The sequence below is a fragment of the Anabas testudineus genome, chromosome 2 (genome assembly GCF_900324465.2).
Source record: "Anabas testudineus chromosome 2, fAnaTes1.2, whole genome shotgun sequence".
Classification (NCBI taxonomy): Eukaryota; Metazoa; Chordata; class Actinopteri; order Anabantiformes; family Anabantidae; genus Anabas; species Anabas testudineus.
The window spans coordinates 3,396,017-3,416,078 of record NC_046611.1 but is presented as its reverse complement, the minus strand read 5'-3'; the positions used below and the strand labels follow the sequence as shown (position 1 = coordinate 3,416,078).

Below are 20,062 nucleotides of genomic sequence, written 5' to 3'. Positions count from 1 at the left end.
TATTAGTAATTTAATAAGTGTTTTATTCACTGCAGTAACTGAAAATGCAATAAGTGGACTGAAAACTAATACAAATCTGAGTAGAATAAACCTGTTACAGTATTATTGTCCAAACCACAGAACCACTAATGCATTCTCTCTTGCAGAGATTCAGTTTTTATGCGTCTCTGTTTAAAACATTTGTTTTTGGGAACCCCTGCTGCTGGGAGAGCCCCCTGCAGTACCGCGCATGGCCGCGGGGGCGCCAGCGAGTCCACACACGCCGCTCCGCTAAAGATGTGAAAATGGCGGAGCTACAAATGCTTCTGGAAGAGGAGATTCCAGCAGGACGAAGCGCGCTGCTAGATAGTTTCACCAATTTGGAAAGAGTCGCAGAGTACTGCGAGAGCAACTATGTCCAGGTAGGCTGCTACAGGTGTGGATGAAAAGGCGGCGTAGTTGTTCGAGTTGGTGACACTTCGGTGGGGCGACCTGATGCTAGGCTAGCTGATGCTAATGTGGTGCAGCCGTGTTAGCTAGCCTCGGCTAACGCAAAACAACCCGTCTCAGGATATTTTATCTAATTTATGTCATTTCAGTGCTATATTTATTTAAAGGCGTGTAAACGGTGCTGTTGGGTTTGAATTCACATCGACATAACGGTGTTTGTGACTTGTACATCCACCGTGGGCTAGCGCGCTAGCTAGGTAGCCTGCTAGTCAGCTGCTCGGCATCACCCACGGTCTAAACAACCAAACAGGCACCGTGAAAACCCATTTCTCTGCCTGATACGGGATCAGTCGCTGCCGCTACAGCAGCCATCTGATCATCCACTGTTCGGAGATGTAGATCGGGTTATCAAGCCGGATTAATCTCTGATAAGCTTTAGTTGACAGACGATAAACCGCCGTGATAGTATTATCAACAGCGGCTGATTTATGGTGTTGGACTGAAGCACTGCGACTTGTTTTTTGACGTGAGAGCCGCAAAACACGTCTTAATCATGTCTTTTAACTCCTGACATGCTCGTGTTTAGCAGGGGTTGCTTGTGCCCATTCATATCCTGAGCATCAGGTATAAAAAAACACTATAATGTTGCATTTCTAGGTCAGCATCCTGAAAAATGGCTGTTGATTTGCATAGCATACAGTCATCATTCAGTCCCATTCATGCCTGCAGGTGTGATGTCACTTTTTCAGCAGTTTAGGTTGTGTGAGCTTTAATGCATGATAAATATCAGTTTTACAAGAAGCTGTTTTGGCAAGGTGTGATGCTGAAATATGACATCCTTGTTGAACAGGGCTGATCAGGTCTGACAGGTTGCCCTGTGAAGTGGGAGGAGGTGGTGGCCTATGGATGTTGGCATCTTGCTGTCTGGCAGTCTGCCCTGTTTTTTTTCTCACCCTTCAAGGTTTTGCCAGCTGCAGTCAGATGGGTTTTACCACTTAAATATTAATTAGACAGAAATATTTGACAGGGGGGATGTTTAGTGGCGTATTTCACTTCTCCATCTCAGCACTAATTCACATCTGTGTACTGTTGTCCCTCTTTCTAAGCCAGGTTTGTTTTAGTATTAGTCATTTATTGAGCTTTTTAGTCAGTTTTCTTAAGGGAGCTTAATTAAGTGTGCTATTATTAAACATTCTGTGACCAGGATGATTTAGCTCTTTCATTTTTTCACTTGTAGTTTACATGGTGCGGGTGTTGTCCTCAGTTGATTTCATACTCCACCTGAGGAGTCGGATTGACTTGTTTCATTCAGATGTTGGTTGAATGTGGACATAGGATGAATGATCATGGTTGTAATGTAAGAAAGCTTGTGTACAGTTGAAGAAAGGTTGTCTTATTCACATATTTGACCGTAGTTGCATCCTCGTTCCCTGTAAGCAACAGTTGGAGTAGAAATCAGTGTGTGTGTTTGTATACTATGATGAATTTCTCCCTGAAATCATTGATGGTTTTTAAGATTTCAGAGACATTTTCTACTACTAAACACCACTTAGGGAAATTGACCATGACGTTATGTCACCCATGCTTCAACAGCTGCAGATTGAGGTGCACTAAATAACCAGATTTCTGTCTGAGCCACTTTTAGAAGATGGGATTTCAGTCAGATGTGATCAATCTTAATTCAGTCCCCATTAATTAGCACTCACTGGCATCATATTAACACATAAAAATGATTTCAGTCAAGTTTAAATCTTAAATGTAGTAGAAGGGAGCCCTCATGTGAGATTTTTTTTAGCTCATGCTATTAGTTCAGCTTTTATTAATAGTAGAGGGGAAAAGTCTGATTATTGTGTCCTTAGCTACTAACGAGAGAAATAATCAGTGTAAGAAATGCTATTTACCACCTGCTGGGTGGTGGCAGATTAAACTCTCTACATATGCAGCTGTATTCCTATAGCATGTGAAATTCTTCTGAGGGTAGTAGGTCATTGGTTCCTGTGTCCATCCTCTGTGTCCCTGGTGTATCAATAGATCAAACATGTCTCCTCACCCCTCCAGGTGACAGCTACACTCCTGGTGTTACCGCACAACCTGTTTGTCCTCATGCTCCAGCAGCACTGCACCCTCCACACCCCTTTTGAATGATGCTGTTTGTTTGCAGACTGTCACATGAATAGTTGGATTGGATTGCACTTTGTGATTCCTCAGACATTCATCATGCATCACAAGCGCACACGGTTTCAGATAAAAAGGGTCATACTACCGCTGAGGATGCTAGTGTTTCAACTAGGAGGGAAACCCCTGCTTGTAGCTGTGTAGCACTGCCTCTGTTGTTTAGATTAATATTGTTTTATATCAGTTTAGGTAGAAAAGAAGAGAGATTTATTCTGAATAAGAGCACATGTTTATGGTAAAAACAGTGGGTATCGCTGCACAAACAATCAATAGGTCATATCTTTTGGGAGCACAATAGAAATATAAAGACAGGAAGGAAGCACAGATTGTTTTTTGTCTTTTTTTGTTATCCTGATTGCTTCACAGCTCAGCTGCAGTTTTAAATATAAGAGATCAAATAAAATCAATTAGTCAATATTAGACCCTACAACTGCCGTGACCTCAGTGTGTGTCCAACCGGTAATCGATCAGCTGTGATGCACACAGAATGAAATGCCTGCTTGTTTGAAAATAGACAATGAATGGTTTTGGTTTAGGGCTTGAACTAACACACACTAATAGATCTAAAATAGTTAAATAAACCTTCCTGTTCTGCCTGAACACAAGATTAAAACCAAGAATTAATTATTTAAATGTAAGATAAGTAAAAGAAACAACCTCCAAAATGAAAAGCGTGAACCATAACATATTTAGTTTATTAAAAATATTATAGTTTGTCAAATTAGTTGCTGATTAACTTAACAATTATCAATAATACTAAAAGATTCAGCTGTAGTTATTTGAAACATCAATACATTTGTAAAATCAGAATTGAATACACTGAATTATAAAATCTAATTTCTGTATTATGAATAATTTATTTATTTTTTATGAATTAATTTGTCTAAGGACACTAAATGAACAGTATGTTGTTGAGATTGTAATCTATGCTTTTATTTGCATAATTACCCTAAACATGTGGTGTTATGTTGGCCCTACATGCACTGTCAGTGAAAAACGGTTTCCCAGCAGTAACATTAGCGAATCCATCTGCCCTTTGATGTTCCTGTTTATGTGCCCACGCTGTGCCCACGGCCCAACCTGCTGCCTCAGAAGACTCCTTTTACACTGGCTGCAGATGTATTACCTGCTGCACACACTGCAACATCTGCCTTTAATTTCTTTTTTCTCTTTCACTTCACTGAAACATCAGATCTTTGCATTTAAACATTTAAAGCAGCAGTTTCCCTCCGTTCTGCTGCCACAGTTTTCATCTAGGGTGCTGTTATTGTTTAAACTTTGGTATAAATTACGCTCTCTGCCCCTGAGTTGTTCTTTAGTATTGTTCTGAAAAATATTTAAGGACATATTAAAGCTACAACAATTACTAATTTAACTGATTATTCTGATACTGACGTGCTGGTTGAAAAAAAACAAAACAAAAAAAAACCCTTGAATTGATTAACATTGATAAATTTTGCCATTTTGACAGTGAAGTGAAACAGACCTCTACAGAGAATCTAAACAAACAGAAAATAGGTGATTGATAAGTATTCACCTGTTTAAAGTAACTCAACTAAATCATCACTGATGCAGCCAATTGGTTTAAAAAAACGTAGTTAATCAAGTGGAGATCACGTGAGTGTAGTCTGTGTGCTTCAATGATTAGTATTAGTAGTATAAATACACCTGCATCGGGAAAGTCCAGTTACTGGTGACTGATTCTGTATTTCCAGAGTCACTCTGGAGCAGCTGCCTCACACTCGCACTACAAGATGCAAAACACTGGGTTGTTTTTTTAAAAGTCAAATGTTGCTCCGTCGTCAGTCTGTGTATTTTCTTTTTTTAATGTAGTCCCCAGACAAGCAGAGGGCGCTGGAGGAGACCAAGAACTACACCACCCAGTCTCTGGCCAGCGTAGCCTACCTGATCAACACACTGGCCAACAATGTCTTGCAGATGCTGGACATCCAGGCCTCGCAGCTCCGCCGCATGGAGTCCTCCATCAACCACATCTCACAGGTAAAACAATAATTTCCCCACATTTTCACAATAAAATGGATAAAATCAACAACACAAAACGGTTACTGTCAAGTATAACATGTTTTCAGCCATTTACACCATGTCCTGGACTCAACAACTGTCTTTTAAAATTAAAACAAGGCCGACTGACAACTTGATGGACGAAGTGTAAAATAAAAACCCCACACTGAAGATTTTCTTGTCCTGTGCTGCTTTGCTGCAGACGGTGGACATACACAAAGAGAAGGTGGCCCGACGTGAGATCGGTATCCTCACCACCAACAAGAACACATCCCGCACACACAAGATCATCGCCCCAGCCAATCCAGAGAGGCCTGTGCGCTACATCCGCAAGCCCATCGACTACAGCCTGCTAGACGACATGGGCCACGGAGTCAAGGTGGCGGCGTTGTTCTTTTTCCCCTTTATTCCTCCAATGAGACTTAATTGTGTGCTGCCTCTCCTGATGACCTTAATTAAGCTGTGTTTGCTTGAAGTGATGATAGCTAGGAGTTTCAGGATGATTACAAGGGTAGGGAATGTGGTTGGTTTTCTGTATTTTTAAATCTTTTATCTTTAGTTTTACCACTTCAGACCTGAACACTATTTCAGCAAATGGTCTGCAAAGATATGTGGTAGGAAACAAGCTATTCAATAAATTATTCTGTTTATTTTTTTACAGTTGTTTTATCTGAACTATTATAAAATTTTACCTCTTCAGGCTTTTAAAGTGGTTGAAATAAATAATCAGAGACAAGATATGTGGCAGGAAATGGTGAAAACAAATTCCTCTCCAGTCAGTATCTTGTTTACTTTACTTTTTATGTGGTTTGCTGTGTGTTTTGTTTCTTAAAGCCTCTAATCCACGATCAGAAGAATATTCACACTTTGCAATGTTGCAAAGTTTAGAAATATAAAAATATTAGGATTGTAGGGATTAATATGTGTGATTCAGTGCAGAAAATCTAATGGAAAGGACTTTTAGAGGTCAGACAATCACTGCTGGGTTTCACTGACAAGTAATGTTAGAAAAAATCAATGAGTCTGGCTTTTCACAAGGGTGGGAAACTAATATCAGCCAGCGCATAAATTCTGCTAAATATATTCTTTGCTGTTGTAAAACTGTCACCTGCTACTACTAAAAAAGGTCCTGTCCAATAATAATCATATGGCTAACTTTGGAAAACAAGCTTCACACTGACTCTCTGAACAAAGAGGAGATTGTTTCCAGGTTTCAAAGGACAAATTCCTCAGATCTTAACACCGAGCCGTTGTTGTCTGACTCTCTCCAGCTTGGCTTTTTGCACCACATGCATTAATAATTGTTGCTTCTCCTTTCCCTCTTCACCCACTAATCCTCTGATTTCTTCTTTCTCTCTTTCTGCTTGCCTCGTTCTCTATTAACTGTTTACCGTAGTGGTTGCAAAGGTTTAAGGTAAGACTTTCAAAGTAAGAGCCTCAAACGAGGGGGTGGTTTTGTGTAATTGTTGTGTCTTTAATTGCTGCGAGAGCTTTTTCAGTTTTCTTTCTTTTTGCTGTTAAATTTTCTTTGCAGTTAAATGAATAGTTTCCTATTAAGAATTTAATTTCTACAAAGGGAACCCTAAAGAAACATTCATACATTATATCTAACTTAAAACACCAAGCAGCATGTTTATTTTGTTTTTTGTAATTTTTACATTTGTTTTTCTTTTGTAAAGATTAAACAGATTAGTAATAATATCAGTCAGTAAGTTTTAAAGGTGCTGGTAGCATCACGCTTGTCCTTCTCTCACAGGCCAGCGCTCAGAATATGAAGACAGGTGGAGGTGGCCTCCCTCGCACTAACCCCCCAACACAGAAGCCCCCAAGCCCGCCTCTGACAGGGAAAGGGACCCTTGGGTATGTAAACCATACTGGCGCCTTGATGTGTGTTCAGATGGACAGAAGGGTGCAGGGTTTTGTTCGTCAGAATCGGTTTGTGGTTTTGGGAAAGTGTCCACAAGCCCCTCAGATGGGTCTGGTTGCTCCCTGTTTCATCATCACCCCTTTACCTCTGTGTTTAATTATCACCCTTGAGGTGGTTTAAATGCATTTCAGTGCTAGTTCACGTCACAGTGTTAATCTTTGCTTTGGCTTTTTATCTGTGCCGGTGAGACTGGCCTGGGATTGACTGGTTTTTAAGAAGCCAAGAGAAACTTTCACACCAAACTACATGCTGAAATTTGGCTCTTCTGTGGATTTTGCTTCCAAAGATACTGTACATGCCTCTTAAAACTCAAGTTAAAACTTTTTTTCTGTACTGTTAGGACTTATTCAGCTCACACGAAGCTGATCTACAACACATTACTCCCACCAAGCCTGGACAAGTTGAAAGTATTGGTGCCAGGCAGTTGGATTCATGGACTTGTTATCTATATAGGCTTGTTTCTCTAGTGCTTGAAAGCCTGGGAAAATGGGAGGAAATAATATAACCCTGAGAATACGGGCCTGAAAACATCCTACATGTATGGAGATTGCTAACTACGCAGCCATGTGTAACTAACAACGTTGACGTTTCCTAAAAGTAAAAGGTGTTTTAAATATGGAACTGTCAAATTTCAGCAAGCAGTGATGACTTTTTTTTTTTTTTTTATAGCTGTTTAATTTGAACTGGAAATCCCCTTCTGTTGTGACTGAGCCAAGGGTTTAGCAGACGGTTGTACAGGTGGCGAGCTCTCGGATCTGCCGGTCTCTAACCTTTTATTGGCATTTGTCTAATGCCAGGGCACAGGAGGAACTTTATCAAAAGGTCACAGTCAGAAATTGAACTGGTCTTGATGTCAGCTCTGAACAGGGAGGGAAATTACAAGCAGCCATCAGTCACATGGTGTTAAGAAGTCACTTTGTTCTGCTTCATTGATGAGCACTTATGAGAAGTACGTTATTATAAACAACATCGAATTCACTACTGCTAAAAGTACATGTTTTCATTTCTTACTGTACTTTAAGTACAATTCAGAGCATGTACTTAGTACTTTGACTTGATCAGGGCAGAACATGTATTTGAATGGTATTTAACTTCCTTCTGCCGTTATGGGATGTACTGTAGATGTTGTTGTTGTTTTTTAGAGCTTGTGATGCCAAAGCGTTTTTTTTTTTATGTTTCAATGACTGTTGAAGACATCTCTTATCCTGCAGAGGGGAGGCGACCCTCTCATAAATGTTGTGTTCTTGTCACCAGTGGTTGTTTTGTGTCTGTGTGAGTCTGTATGTACACCCCCTCACTGTAACCTTAGGAATTTGTGAGTGTGCCCCCCACTTCATTTCGACCCTCAGAGGCGTTTGTGGGTTTGTATCTCTGTCCCTTCAAGACGCATGCCGATCAGCCACAGCTCCAACTCTCCATGATGCACCTTTTGCCGCAGCCTGTGGCTACAGGCGGACATCTTATGTGTGATTTTAATGTGTCGTTTCTCCTCTGTTATTCAACTTCCTCTTTGTTTGTTTTTCAAATTTACTTTCAGTTGTGTGTTTGTGACCCAGCCCGCCCACTCCTGGCTGCCCCATATTCCTCATTGCAACGTTTTACCATAGCAACAGCGCTCAGAGATGGGTCACAACACTGTGTCAGCATCTTCTCAAGTCCAGAACAATAAATCTCAGAGTAATGATTTTCTTTCCCCCATTTCAAAAACTGAGGACGTCATCAGCACCGTGCTGCTGTCAGGTTAAAAACCACTTTACGTGTTTTCATTTGCATAATGTGCCTGTTTCTAGGTGAGAATATGTAGGCAGGCATGTGCAGGGACACTTGGACAGGACTTTTTCTTTTTCTTTTTTTAAACAGGAAATAAGAATCATATTGTACAATCTCAGAATAATTTAAATATAACTGGCATCATTTATGGTGAGTGAAGATGCAACAAAAACACATTTTGTCTCCTTTAAAAATAAATCTCTACAGATGTGCAACAATGGGGGAAAAGTAGTGTCTACTGAGAAAACGACCTATGACTGACCCCTAACTGTCACTGTTTCCTGAACCCCCAGTTAGCTACATATTTTGTCCAGCTAACAATATACAGTGGCAAGAAAAAGTAGAATTTCTTGGTTTACTGCATTGATTTGTCATAGATAAAGATTGGATAACATTTTAGGTCAAGAATATAATGTGCATAAAGTAATAACAAAAAAATATTGATAACAACCATAAAAACCTCATGGTGCTAGTGAAAACAATATGTGAAACCTTTGAATAATGAACTCAAAAAAGCTAATTGGAGTCAGGTGTTAGCATAAGTTAAGATGTTAGTAGAAAATTAGTATGTAGTGTGGACTAGAGCTACTTCGACTGACAAAAACCACTCAAACTTTTTAAGTTTACTCCGCACAGGATGAATACGGTTATGTGAGCCAATCCTGGCCAAAAGGAGCTTTCAGAGGATCTACGATCAAGAATTATTGATTTACATAAATCTGGAAAGGGTTACAAAGTGGTTTCAAAGACTAGAAATTCAGCAGTTTGGGACTGTGGACGGCCAGTCAAAATGACTTCAAGAGCACAATGTACACTCATAATGTGGTGAAGAAACAACCCTGAGAGACAGACAAAGATTTGAAAGCATCATTGGAACTGGCTAACATTTGTGTTCATGAGTCTACAGTAGGTAAAAGCTGTACAAACAGGGTGTCTATGGCAGGACACCACGAAGGAAGCTGCTGCTTACTTAAAAGATGATGGCTGAATGCCTGAAGTTTTCTAAACTCCACAAAGTTTTGACACTCCACAGCAGTGTTGGCAAAATGTTTTGTGGACTAATGAAACTATATTGAACTATTTGGAAAGAACACACAGCACTACACCTGTTGTAAAAAAGGTCACTGTATATCGTCATGAAAACATCATCCCAATCATAAAGTATGGTGGAGGAAACATCATGATTTGGGCCTGCTTTGAGGGTTCACATACTTTATCAATTATTTGTGTTATTACTTTAGGTACAATATATTTGTTAATACTCTTGACTTGGATGAAAATTTTATGACAAATTAATGTAGAAAACCGGTAAATTCCAAAAGGAACGTTTGAATACATTTTGTTTTTTTGGAAGCATAGTAAATACTGCACCCTCTTTTTAAAGCAGTGGAGAGTCTCACATTTTAGCATTTCTGTCTTTCAGATTTATTTAGGTCATATTTCTTATACTAGTCAGGTGTGGTTTTTAACCTGCAGCAGCAATTGGTCCTGACTTCACCCTCCTCTCTGCCCGACACACCTGTGGACCCCAGCCAATCCCAATGTTCACCACCTGTCATACCCCATTTTTTAAGTTTGCACTTGTTTGTTTCTTGCTCTCCTCCTCCCCCCCTTCCCCTACACTTCTCTGTGGATGCCCCACCCCCTTCCCACCTCGACTCCTGTCCTCCTGACCCTCTCGCAGGCGCCACTCCCCCTATCGGACGCTTGAGCCGGTGCGTCCGCCCGTTGTCCCTAACGACTACGTCTCGAGCCCGACGCGCAACATGGCGCACCCCCAGCAGAGCCCTGCACGCACTGCATCCGTTAATCAGAGGAACCGCACGTACAGGTACCCCCCTCCCCCTATCCCTCCCTTTTCCCAGCATGCCTCTTTACACTTGTCGAACACGCCCCCTTTCTCCTCTATCTCCTCCCCTTTTCTTCTTCTCCTCTCCTAAAAACTTAATCAGTCCGAGCCGGCTCCTGAACATCTTTGCCTTCCTTCTTCTCTGAAATGACTCCTCATGGAAATTGTTATCTCTGCTCCCTTGTGCTTCTTTTATTCCACCAGTTTTGACCACAGTTCACAGGGACAGCCCAGAGTGACAGTTTGCTAGCTGCTCACACGAGGACAATTAAATGAGGACGAAGTAGAAATTCAGAGCTCCATTTACCAGAGCTAGACGCAGGTTTCTATGGTAATAGTTATTAAATAGGCAGCGGCGCCCCCGCAGTCCTGTCAACCCAGTGTCACTTTGCCTTTATAGATGAGACCCTTTCATCCCAAACACAGAGATACTCAGATTCCTCTGTCTGCCGCGAGAGACGTAAAGCATGAAGTTTCGTCTGTGCACCCCATCTGTTGGTCAAATGTTTTTCTGGTCCGGAAATAGCCGAGTTATCTTTCCCCTGACTCTCCTCTCTTTATCTACACCACTCCATCCACAGCTCATTTTCTTCATCTCACAGCCATGCGCTCTCCTGCCATACAAACAGTCTGCCCCATGTGTCTTGTTGCTTCCAGCTTTGACAGCGCGTCATATCTTTGTCTTTGTCTTGTGTCGCCACTGCGTCACGTCTTCAACGAGGCTTCCGGCTGCTTTATTTTTTATCACTGTGACCATTTCAAAAGCATAACAGCTCACACTAACACATCAATCTTGAGGGTGCCACATTAATAACTTCAGCTAATGGAAGACCAGGAGCAGGTTAGGACCTCAGCTTGCTGAACACAATGTACTTATCTGTGTGGTTCTACGCTGCACCCGGCTTTGTATGTGCAACTGGAAAACATGTAAGAATAACAAATGTGAATTGCATTTTATTGTTGTGGTATAAAATTGAACTTATGTGCATTTAAAGCACATGGTGCAGAGCCCAGGTACAACTTCAGGGATCTTCAGGACCTGTTGTAGTGTTTAAACAATGCAAGTGAACAATGGCTGTACCTTTTTTAAAATGGTGTTGTACAATGCCAACTAGTGAAAACGTAACTTAAAGTGGAGATACTGCAAATTTATTAAACCACCTGAAATATTAAAATCCATTAGATCATGAATGTAGGCGCTTATAGTGTAAATGTCCGCTGTATAAATTAGCACATTACAAACTTAAATAGTGTTAGAAACTCACTTGAATATAATCTAGCTTTGGTTAAAGTTTAGCTTTAATTAGTGTAGTGATATTTACAGACTGACACACATACACCCCATTGTTTACCCTAGTAGCATGTGCTGCTGCGTCTACTCCTCCCTGTGTTTTGAAACATGTCCAATAGACGGGCTGGGAGCTTCAGCGCTGAGTCAGACAGTACACTCTGGTACTTCTTTTTCATGCCTGTTAGTGTTAATCATTGTTTTGTTACCTGTTAGAAGTAAATAAGTTCATGTTTAGAGATTCCACATTAAGGATTCAAACCAAATTCAAGTTTAAAATGCAATTGATTTAGTTACAGTTACATTTGTGTTAATTTTTTAATGTTCTGAACCTGCATGAAGATAATTGTAATTTGGATTTTAAGTATAAGGGAGCTTTAAGTTAGAAAGTAACTTTAATTGTATCATTATTATATTGTTATGAAGATGTTGCCTATCCTGTAGTTTAGGACAAATCTAACAATTTCACAAATCAGTTAACCCTGAATGTTTCTGCTAAATTCTGTTAATGCACAAAGTACATGTTCAATACTTACTAACAGTAAAACAAAACTTAAGTTATGTTTAGTTTGTTCTTAACAAGTCTAAAAAGGTAACAATATGAGAGAGCACAAATCAGCTGAACAAGATGAAAACTGAACTAAATTTTGTTCAAATTTGCTGAAATAAATAAATAACCACAAAACAATCAGCAGATATTTATTTTAGTCAGCTGTGAAGGTTTCATCAAAGGTTTGTTCCTGTGGCTCTGTAGTTTCTCAAAGTATCTGGCTACTTTAGTCTTGAATATTTCTCTCTGAAGTATTGTTAAGCTTTGACCGGACTCAGAATGAATGACAGTGAACGTGTGTGTAAGTTTGTGGTCTGACGTGTTTCGCCGCCCTACCATCAGCAGTGGGAGCAGCGGAGGCAGCCACCCCAGCAGCAGCCGTAGCAGCAGCCGAGAGAACAGCGGCAGCGGCAGTGTGGGTGTCCCCATCGCTGTGCCGACCCCAGCCCCACCCACCGCCTTCCCAGGTAATCCCAGCTTCCTGTTGGTGACCGCAGGATCTCATAGTGCCTGAAATTAACTAACTTGGCTAATGTTTGTTCGGTGTCCAGGATTTCTACAGTCAAGGTTTTGAATTGTGTCTAGGAACCTTGGTTCTGCTGGTTCTTTTCCTCCCTTCTCACTCTTATCTTGTCTTGACCTCTCGTTTACCCTTTCTCTCCTTCCTCGCTTTCTTTTTACCTCTTTGACTAACCTGCACTCACCACCTCAGGATCAGCCCCTGTCCCATCCAATCCTACTAAACCTTCCCCAAATGCTTCTGCCACAACCCCTGGGGCTCCCACCTCTGCCCTAGACGGCCCCCCACAGGCCCCTAACCCCTCTGTAGAGATCCCGCCTGTACCCCCACCCCCTCCCCAGCTACCTGCCTCTGCAGCCCCCACTGGCACAGGCCCCGCCACTTACAACAACCCTGCACAAGGTGAGTGTGACCTGGTGGGAAATGCACACCCTCCATCCTGCCTCCCCTGGCGTCCATCCTCCTGCTTGAGTGTTCTCCTTCTGGCATGTCGTCGTCACCCTGGATATTCAGTGGTGTTGTCTGTACAGCCTGCAGCACACTGAGGGAGCATACTCCCTCAAAGAATTAAAAAGCTCTTCAGAAACAGCAGATGCATCTAAGGGAGACGACTGAGGTCATATGTCCAACTTCTAAATCAGTGTCAGGTGAAGCTGAATGTAGAAGTCGTATGTTGTTGACCAAATAAAGTAAACAGGAGCAATAACAAATAGTTTTAATTATTTAGATTTAAACTAAAGGTTTACTGATCAATAAATGAAACATTTGTGTAAAGTTAATAAATCATATTTAGTTAATCAGACAAATGAGCAAATGCAGTCCTTCTGCAAATGTAAGGAAGATGAGACTACAAATATTATTAATAAATGAGGTTTGCAGAAGATTTATTACGAAGGAGGTGAACTTAGCAAGTTTGTTAAACCTCATAAACTCAGTGGTAGAAGGAAATCATGAAATGGAGAGTTATATTTGCTTAACATAATTATCTTCACACTGCAATATGTCAGATTAACAAGGTCACCTGGCTGAATAAAACCATTTGTAGCTCTGGATATTGACACTGAAATAAAAATAAGGCTCCCTTCAGTTCATCATATATTTAAATTGTAATTCATTCCTGATTTAATTGAGAGTTTGAGCTTTCAGGCACAAACCATTGTCATGTGCACATCATGTTAAATCATGCACAACACATAAATATGACTGCAGTAAATAGGTAAACACTGTAGTCAGGTGCAGAATCACTCCGCTCTTCATTCTTCACAGCATCTCATCAGCTTCTCGTGTCTGTGTTGTTGATGATTCTGCTGCTGTTCTGATCTATGATGCATGAGCTGTGTGGAGAAATGCTTGTAAAGTGAATTCAGTTCAGTTGTTTTTGTTTTCAAGTTGCTGGATGTTGTCTTTATCACTTAAGGTCTTGTGCTGCTGTTAAGGATGAATGTTGATGAATAAATAAATTATTATTTATAATAATAATAATAATAATAATAATAATAATAATAATAATAATAAAGTCCAGGACACCAGAGGGAGGATAAATAAAACCTGTCTTTGATAAATGAGTCTCTGCTGCCCCCTGGTGTCGTCTCAGGTGCTCCTCAGTTCTACAGCATGAACCGCCCGGTGCAGCAGCCTCAGAATCCACAGGTGGGAGGCTCCCTGCCGTACCGCCGACCCTCTTCTGTCACCGGTCAGCCCAACATGCCCCACAACCAGAGTCAGCTCAACGGTGGACCGCACTTCGCCCAGAACCAGGGTATGTGTGAGGAAAGAGAACAGTCCTCAGTTTACATTTGTAAAAGATAAATAAAAACAAATGATAAAATATTTAGAAGTTATAAACAAAGACTAAAATGAGCAGGTCACCACAGTCCCTCACGGTCTCATTTTTCACCTACATTTATCCGACTTCACCTCTTTTCTTCACTGCTCTCTGCAGTCTTTTGTCCTCTGTTTGTCTTTTGACAAGCTTTAGGTTTATTTCTGTACAGATGTGTCCTAAAACTGATATTTGTATTTGCACAGGTTGTTTTTATTTCATTACTATTACACTGTGTCATTTTGCAGATGCTTTTATACAAAATCAAATCATTAACATGTTGTGGGATGTTCTCTTGCAGAGTCATCTAAGTCTGCAACTACTAACTATAAGTAAAACTAAATGCTTTAAATAACAGTTTGTTTTGCTGCTAAGGCCTCCAGTTGATAAAAAGTCAACTCTGAGCGTTGTTTTCCTTTTTTACATTGTCCAATCAGTGGCGGTGATGAAAACAAAATAGTGTGTCGACCTCACGTCAAGCGTTTTTATATTCTGTTAAACAGTGTGTAGTAAGTTGTTGGACTAAATGTTCATCTCAACCATTCTGCACCCTTTAACACATACTAGCGCCCTTTTCCATAGACATACGTATGAAACCCTGTCCTTGAATTAATAGATTCTGGTTTTAAAGTCATTGTAAATTAGCCTCAGACTGATAATATTAACATTAATAACATATTTCTCAGGTGCTTTGCTAACATTGTTGTCTACCCACTTCTGATCTGTTCTTTCGCTCTCTTCTGTGCTTTTGTTGTTTATTCTAACTTCATTTTCTCATGTCTTTGCTGTTCTTATATCTGTCCTACCCCTCCCTCTGGACCCATCCTCTTTCGTCTCTGTGTATTGGTACCGTTTGGTGATAGCAGGCCCACTCGCGCCCCCTCCCCCCTCCATGCAGATCACCCCTCAGCTGCCTCTGATGGGCTTTGTGGCCCGAGTTCAGGAGACTAGTAAGTGGCTTTAAGCTCCTCGCTCCCTCTGCATGACCACCGCTGGTTTCACATCTCCCCAACAGTCAGTGTCAGTGATTCATCTTCTTTTGGTTTCTCATTGGAGTAAACGAGTGATAAACCACCAACATCAGCTCAGTCGGGGATCTGATGACACCACATTCAGGCCCTTTGTCCTCTAAAGAAGCTACACTATCATACACCAAGCTAAAACTACAGTAGTCCTGCAATAAATCCTGCTTTCATGCAGGTCATCAGGTTCTGTTTTTAAGTGTTTCAGAGGTGTTGATTCAGCTGTGTGGTCCTTTTGTGAAACAATTGGAGTGGAGTGGGAGGTAATGACAGGTCCCTTAGGCAGCAAATGTTGGTGGTTGACCACTTGAAAACGCATAAGGTATGAAATGAAGAATGAAGCATGTGTGTGTCGTTATTCTTGAGCATGATGATGCTTCAGTTTAGTGTTTGTTTTTATATAAAAAATTTATATAAAACATAAAGTTCAATCAGTGTTTTTTTTTTTGTTCGTTTGCTTTTCTTAGTGAATAAAATACACATTTTCACTCTCTGCATGTTTTTTAAATGCATCCAGCATGAACAGTTTGTCTCTCTCTCTCTAATGCATGGACATGTCAGTCACATGTATCGTTCCTGCTTGTTTCACTCATTCTCTTCTTCTTCCCATCTGTCTGAAACTGCTCACAGTCTCAGACGTGCCGCCCCCACCTCCCCCGGCTGACGAGCCAGTGTTTGAGGAGCCCACACCCCCTCCTCCACCGCCGGAGGACTACGAGGACGATGAGGATGAAGAAGAGTCTGCAGTGGTGGAGTACAGTGACCCCTACGCCGAGGAGGATCCGCCATGGGCCCCACGCAACTACCTGGAGAAAGGTCTGACTTTACGACCCTTATCATGTTTTCGGATGATTTATCCTGGATGCACCTGTGCATGCACTGACAAATAAAACGTTACAGCAGGCGCAGTAAAGGTTAAAGGTTAAAGTGATTCCCATGAGTCTGACAGTCAGTGGATGGTTGAAAGTCTCGATGTTTGCACTCGTCTGTGCCGACTGTGACCTGCAGTTTGACCCTTTTGTTGTTATTTGTAAACATTTCCATGAAATTCAAACTGGCCTCTTGTTTTTTTCCAATGCTCTCCTCTTCCCATTATCCCGCAGTGGTGGCCATCTACGACTACACCCGCGACAAAGACGACGAGCTTTCGTTCCAGGAGGGCGCCATCATCTACGTGATCAAGAAGAACGACGACGGCTGGTTCGAGGGCGTGATGAACGGGACAACGGGCCTCTTCCCCGGCAACTACGTCGAGTCCATCATGCACTACGCCGACTGAACAACCCCCCACATCTGAGCTGAGGAGTGTGTGACGGGGCAGGGAACGGGGAGGGAGGGGAGCCGAGGGTTATAGGTCAAAAACTTTGATCAGACAGAGCATGATCACCTCCGGGCGCAAAGAGGAAGCGAGACGGGGGGTGGTGAAGAGGACACAGTTCTTACAGAAGTTGCAACATGACAAACTGATGCCCAGTCGTTCTCTCGACATAGTCGCCATTGTAAAACAACCACTACTCTAGATATATCCTGTAATATTTCTTTCTCTGGTTCTTTATTTGACTGAGGAGGACTGGACGGTTACGGATTTATTGAATTTTGGGAGATTTGTGTTACATTATGAGGCCACTACATTGATTTGCTTCATTCGTTTTGTTTTTCTTTTACCAATTTGCCCTTATTTTAAACACTATTTATTTGGATTTTGTAGTGGGATATATGGTGAGCACGTAGATGGGGCTGATGAGAGCGATTTAGTGGGGATGTCCACGTCACAGTCTCTGACGAAGGGCTGGAGAATGCCTTCATATGTAGATTTTCTCTTTAACACTCCAGAGACATTTTAGAGAAAAATACTCCTCTCTCTACATATATATATATATATATAAATATATATATAAAGTATAATGCAACAACAGTATCCTCGGAGGAAACAAGTAGTGGTTTCCGTACTTGACAAAACTTTAAGTTAGGTACCTCAGCAGGGAGTGTGCCAAAGCTGACATTCACTAATATAAGCACATGAAATGTCTTAAGGTGACACACACAAAGCTAGAAAATAGTGAGTCAGAGAAGACGTCTGAAAGCAAAGAGTGCTTTAAACTAAGACTTTTTTTTTTTTGGGGTTATTTTACCGTTAATTTGATTATCTGAAACGCCTTTATAAAGAAGGGCCGAGTTTGGTCACTACATGCTTCACTTTTCTGGCCAGTGTGCATTATTCAGGTGAAGGAATCGTCATCCAGCCCTCGGATAACACGGGGTAGGAGCTGGATTTTGAAGTCTTACTCTGCAGCTCCTGTGATGAGTTATAGAAGTGTAACAGCTCGACTGGCGCTGCTAATCATTTGCAGTGTTTATATGCATTTGAGACGATTTTTGTTTCGTTTTTCGTTTTTGGTAAGTTTGTGTTTTGGCGTTTTACCGAGGGGTCCAGAATCAAGTTTTGCTTGCAGAGCGGCAAACTGCATGTTTCAACGAGGATAAACTTCTTTTCTTTTCTGCTGTACTGATGATTAATGTCTTAATATTTTTAGATATGGTGTGGTTTGGTTTTTGATATTCACCCACGATGACAATGCATTTAGGTCATTTCTAAGATGCTTGTGCCATATTGAAGTGTGTGTTGCTGTTCAGAGGTTAATCACTGCATTTGCAATAAATTGGCCAGAGTGGGTTGGATTGTTTTTCAACTACAAATCTATATATTTTTCTTTTTTTTTTCCAGTTTTCCCAAGTAGTTTTCAATCAAAAGCACATACATTTGTAGTAAAAAGGTGTAGAAGAAGAACTATTATAAATGTGAGATGTATTACGTCCTCAAAACAGGACTTATTGAATATGAAAAGAAGCCAGCTGTTGTGTTGAAATGGTTTTAACCGTCGTGAGCCCCCGATACGAACGCCATCGATTTAGGCGTCCTTCGTCCTCCGCATAGTTTCCAATATGCTTGGCTGTTGGGTGTTTGCGAGGGCTCAGTGCTTGTACTTATGTCAGAATCTTTATTTTATATTAAAAAAAAAAAAAAAAAGAATAATAACAAGTGGGTCTGTATGTGAGTCTTGCATGCCATTGTTCTTATCTGTCTATCTGGTGTCCCAAGAGATCACCCATCCTAAAAAGACAAGCAGCCCTGCAGCCCTGAACAGGTACCACCAGCCTCATCCAAAGAGACTGTACAACTCCAAACCCACGTCCGAGGAGTGACTGACCTGTGGGGGGGGTGGAGCGAGACCAGGACTCCTCCACCCCCCCCACAGTAGCCGCCATTGTGTCAGTGGTGACGAATAATGTGTGTGTGTGTGTGTGTGTGTGTGTGTGTGTGTATGCGTGTGTGTGTGTGTGTAAGCTGCTGGTGAATCCTGCAGAACAGGCGGGAGACCGGAATCATAACTGAAACGGTCGGGATTAGTTTCCAAAGTTTGTTTCCTGACACTAAAAACCATAGAAAATCCCACATGTGGCCCCCAGTCTGCAGGATTCACAGGTCCCCGGAGTCACAGACGTCCCTGAGGATGTCGAGTTCAACAGTCCATGATGCCATTGTGTTGCACAGTCAAAGTTGAATTGCAGAAGTATCATATTTGTAAAATCATGAGAGCAAAGACAATAAAATTATTGAGATTTATGGTGCAGTTTTGTCCTGGATCTTGTTTTTATGTGTCTGGTTTTATTATTATTATTATTTATTATTATTATTATTATTATTATTATTATATGTAACAATATCAATAGAATTATTTTACCTGTCATAAAATGATCAGATCTTTTTTCATGTCTATGTCACAGTTAATCCTAAAAAGCTGATTAAATAAATTCTGTATATATATATATATATATAAAGTCTGTAGAAGTGTCCCAGAGAAAGTAAAGTTCTTTTTTTTAAAAACTAAAGTAGTATTTAATAGAGTAAGAGTACAAATATGTCACAGTGATGCATGAAGCATCAGCCAATAGGATTTACTTCCTTGTTTCTCTTTCACTTTGTTTTTTTCTCAGGCCTTAGTCGTCGTGTATCATAAAAACACTGTTTACAGCCGTTTTTAAGGTTTCTGTCTCGTTGAAACGTGTCCGTCTAGATGTTAAGATATTAAGAACTTAGTTTTTATTCATTGAGAATAATGTTGATCACGTTCAGATCTGTGCTCGCTGCCTTCATGTTCCTGTGTTTCAATGTGGTGGTATTTACCAAAAACTCAGGTGAGTTTAACTAAAGCTGTAACTTCTAACCTCGTTACAGGTGTGGCCTGTGGTGTATTAGTCTCGGTTTTTACGTTTTAATTCATCTTTCTATCTCAGATTTTACTTAAAGACGCCATTTTAATGTCTGATTTTGGCAGATAAAACTATCTACCGGGCAGAAGGGGAAACAGGTGAACTCTTCCTGGACTCTGTGTCTGGCTCCATCACCAGCGTCACATGGAAACATGGAGCAGACATGGCCGTGGAGTTTTCTGGTGGCTCCACTGAAGCCTACAGACAGTTTAAAGGTTTTATACAGCATCTAATGACACCTGACTGTAACGACAGTCCCTTAATCACAAGTTTACTCCTTAAAACACAACATTTAATAGGATTATTCCATGTGTAGTAATAGATTACAGTAAGTGAAGGGATGTTTTAACATAGATAAATAGGTTCAGTCCAGCCAAATATGTGATTAATGGTTTTTACTATGGATTCAGTTTTGT

At 40.9% G+C, this 20,062-nt stretch overlaps 1 protein-coding gene across 10 annotated transcripts; it reads left to right on the top strand.

Annotated features, from left to right (window-relative positions):
- The first annotated feature begins 254 nt into the window (after positions 1-254).
- On the top strand, positions 255-19,004 carry LOC113163342 (abl interactor 2). 10 transcript variants are annotated; one of them, XM_026361880.1, is made up of 10 exons: positions 255-401; positions 4,438-4,605; positions 4,829-5,005; positions 6,383-6,486; positions 10,008-10,154; positions 12,356-12,477; positions 14,125-14,289; positions 15,219-15,302; positions 16,005-16,190; positions 16,478-19,004. In XM_026361880.1, the coding sequence occupies exons 1-10, from the start codon at positions 285-287 to the stop codon at positions 16,651-16,653; spliced, it is 1,446 nt and encodes a 481-aa protein (XP_026217665.1). In that variant the 5' UTR covers positions 255-284; the 3' UTR covers positions 16,654-19,004. The 10 variants fall into 10 exon arrangements, with proteins under 10 accessions (XP_026217665.1, XP_026217664.1, XP_026217663.1 ...); XM_026361879.1 differs by having other exon boundaries at positions 15,216-15,302; XM_026361878.1 differs by having other exon boundaries at positions 12,353-12,477.
- Positions 19,005-20,062: the final 1,058 nt, after the last annotated feature.

Excerpts from the sequence above, each read along its gene's own strand:
- LOC113163342 (XM_026361877.1), top strand. The coding sequence starts at position 285 with ATGGCGGAGCTACAAATGCTTCTGGAAGAGGAGATTCCAGCAGGACGA. Across the intron at positions 402-4,437 it reads GCGAGAGCAACTATGTCCAG|TCCCCAGACAAGCAGAGGGC; the intron begins GTAGGCTGCTAC and ends TTTTTAATGTAG. Across the intron at positions 16,191-16,477 it reads ACGCAACTACCTGGAGAAAG|TGGTGGCCATCTACGACTAC; the intron begins GTCTGACTTTAC and ends ATTATCCCGCAG.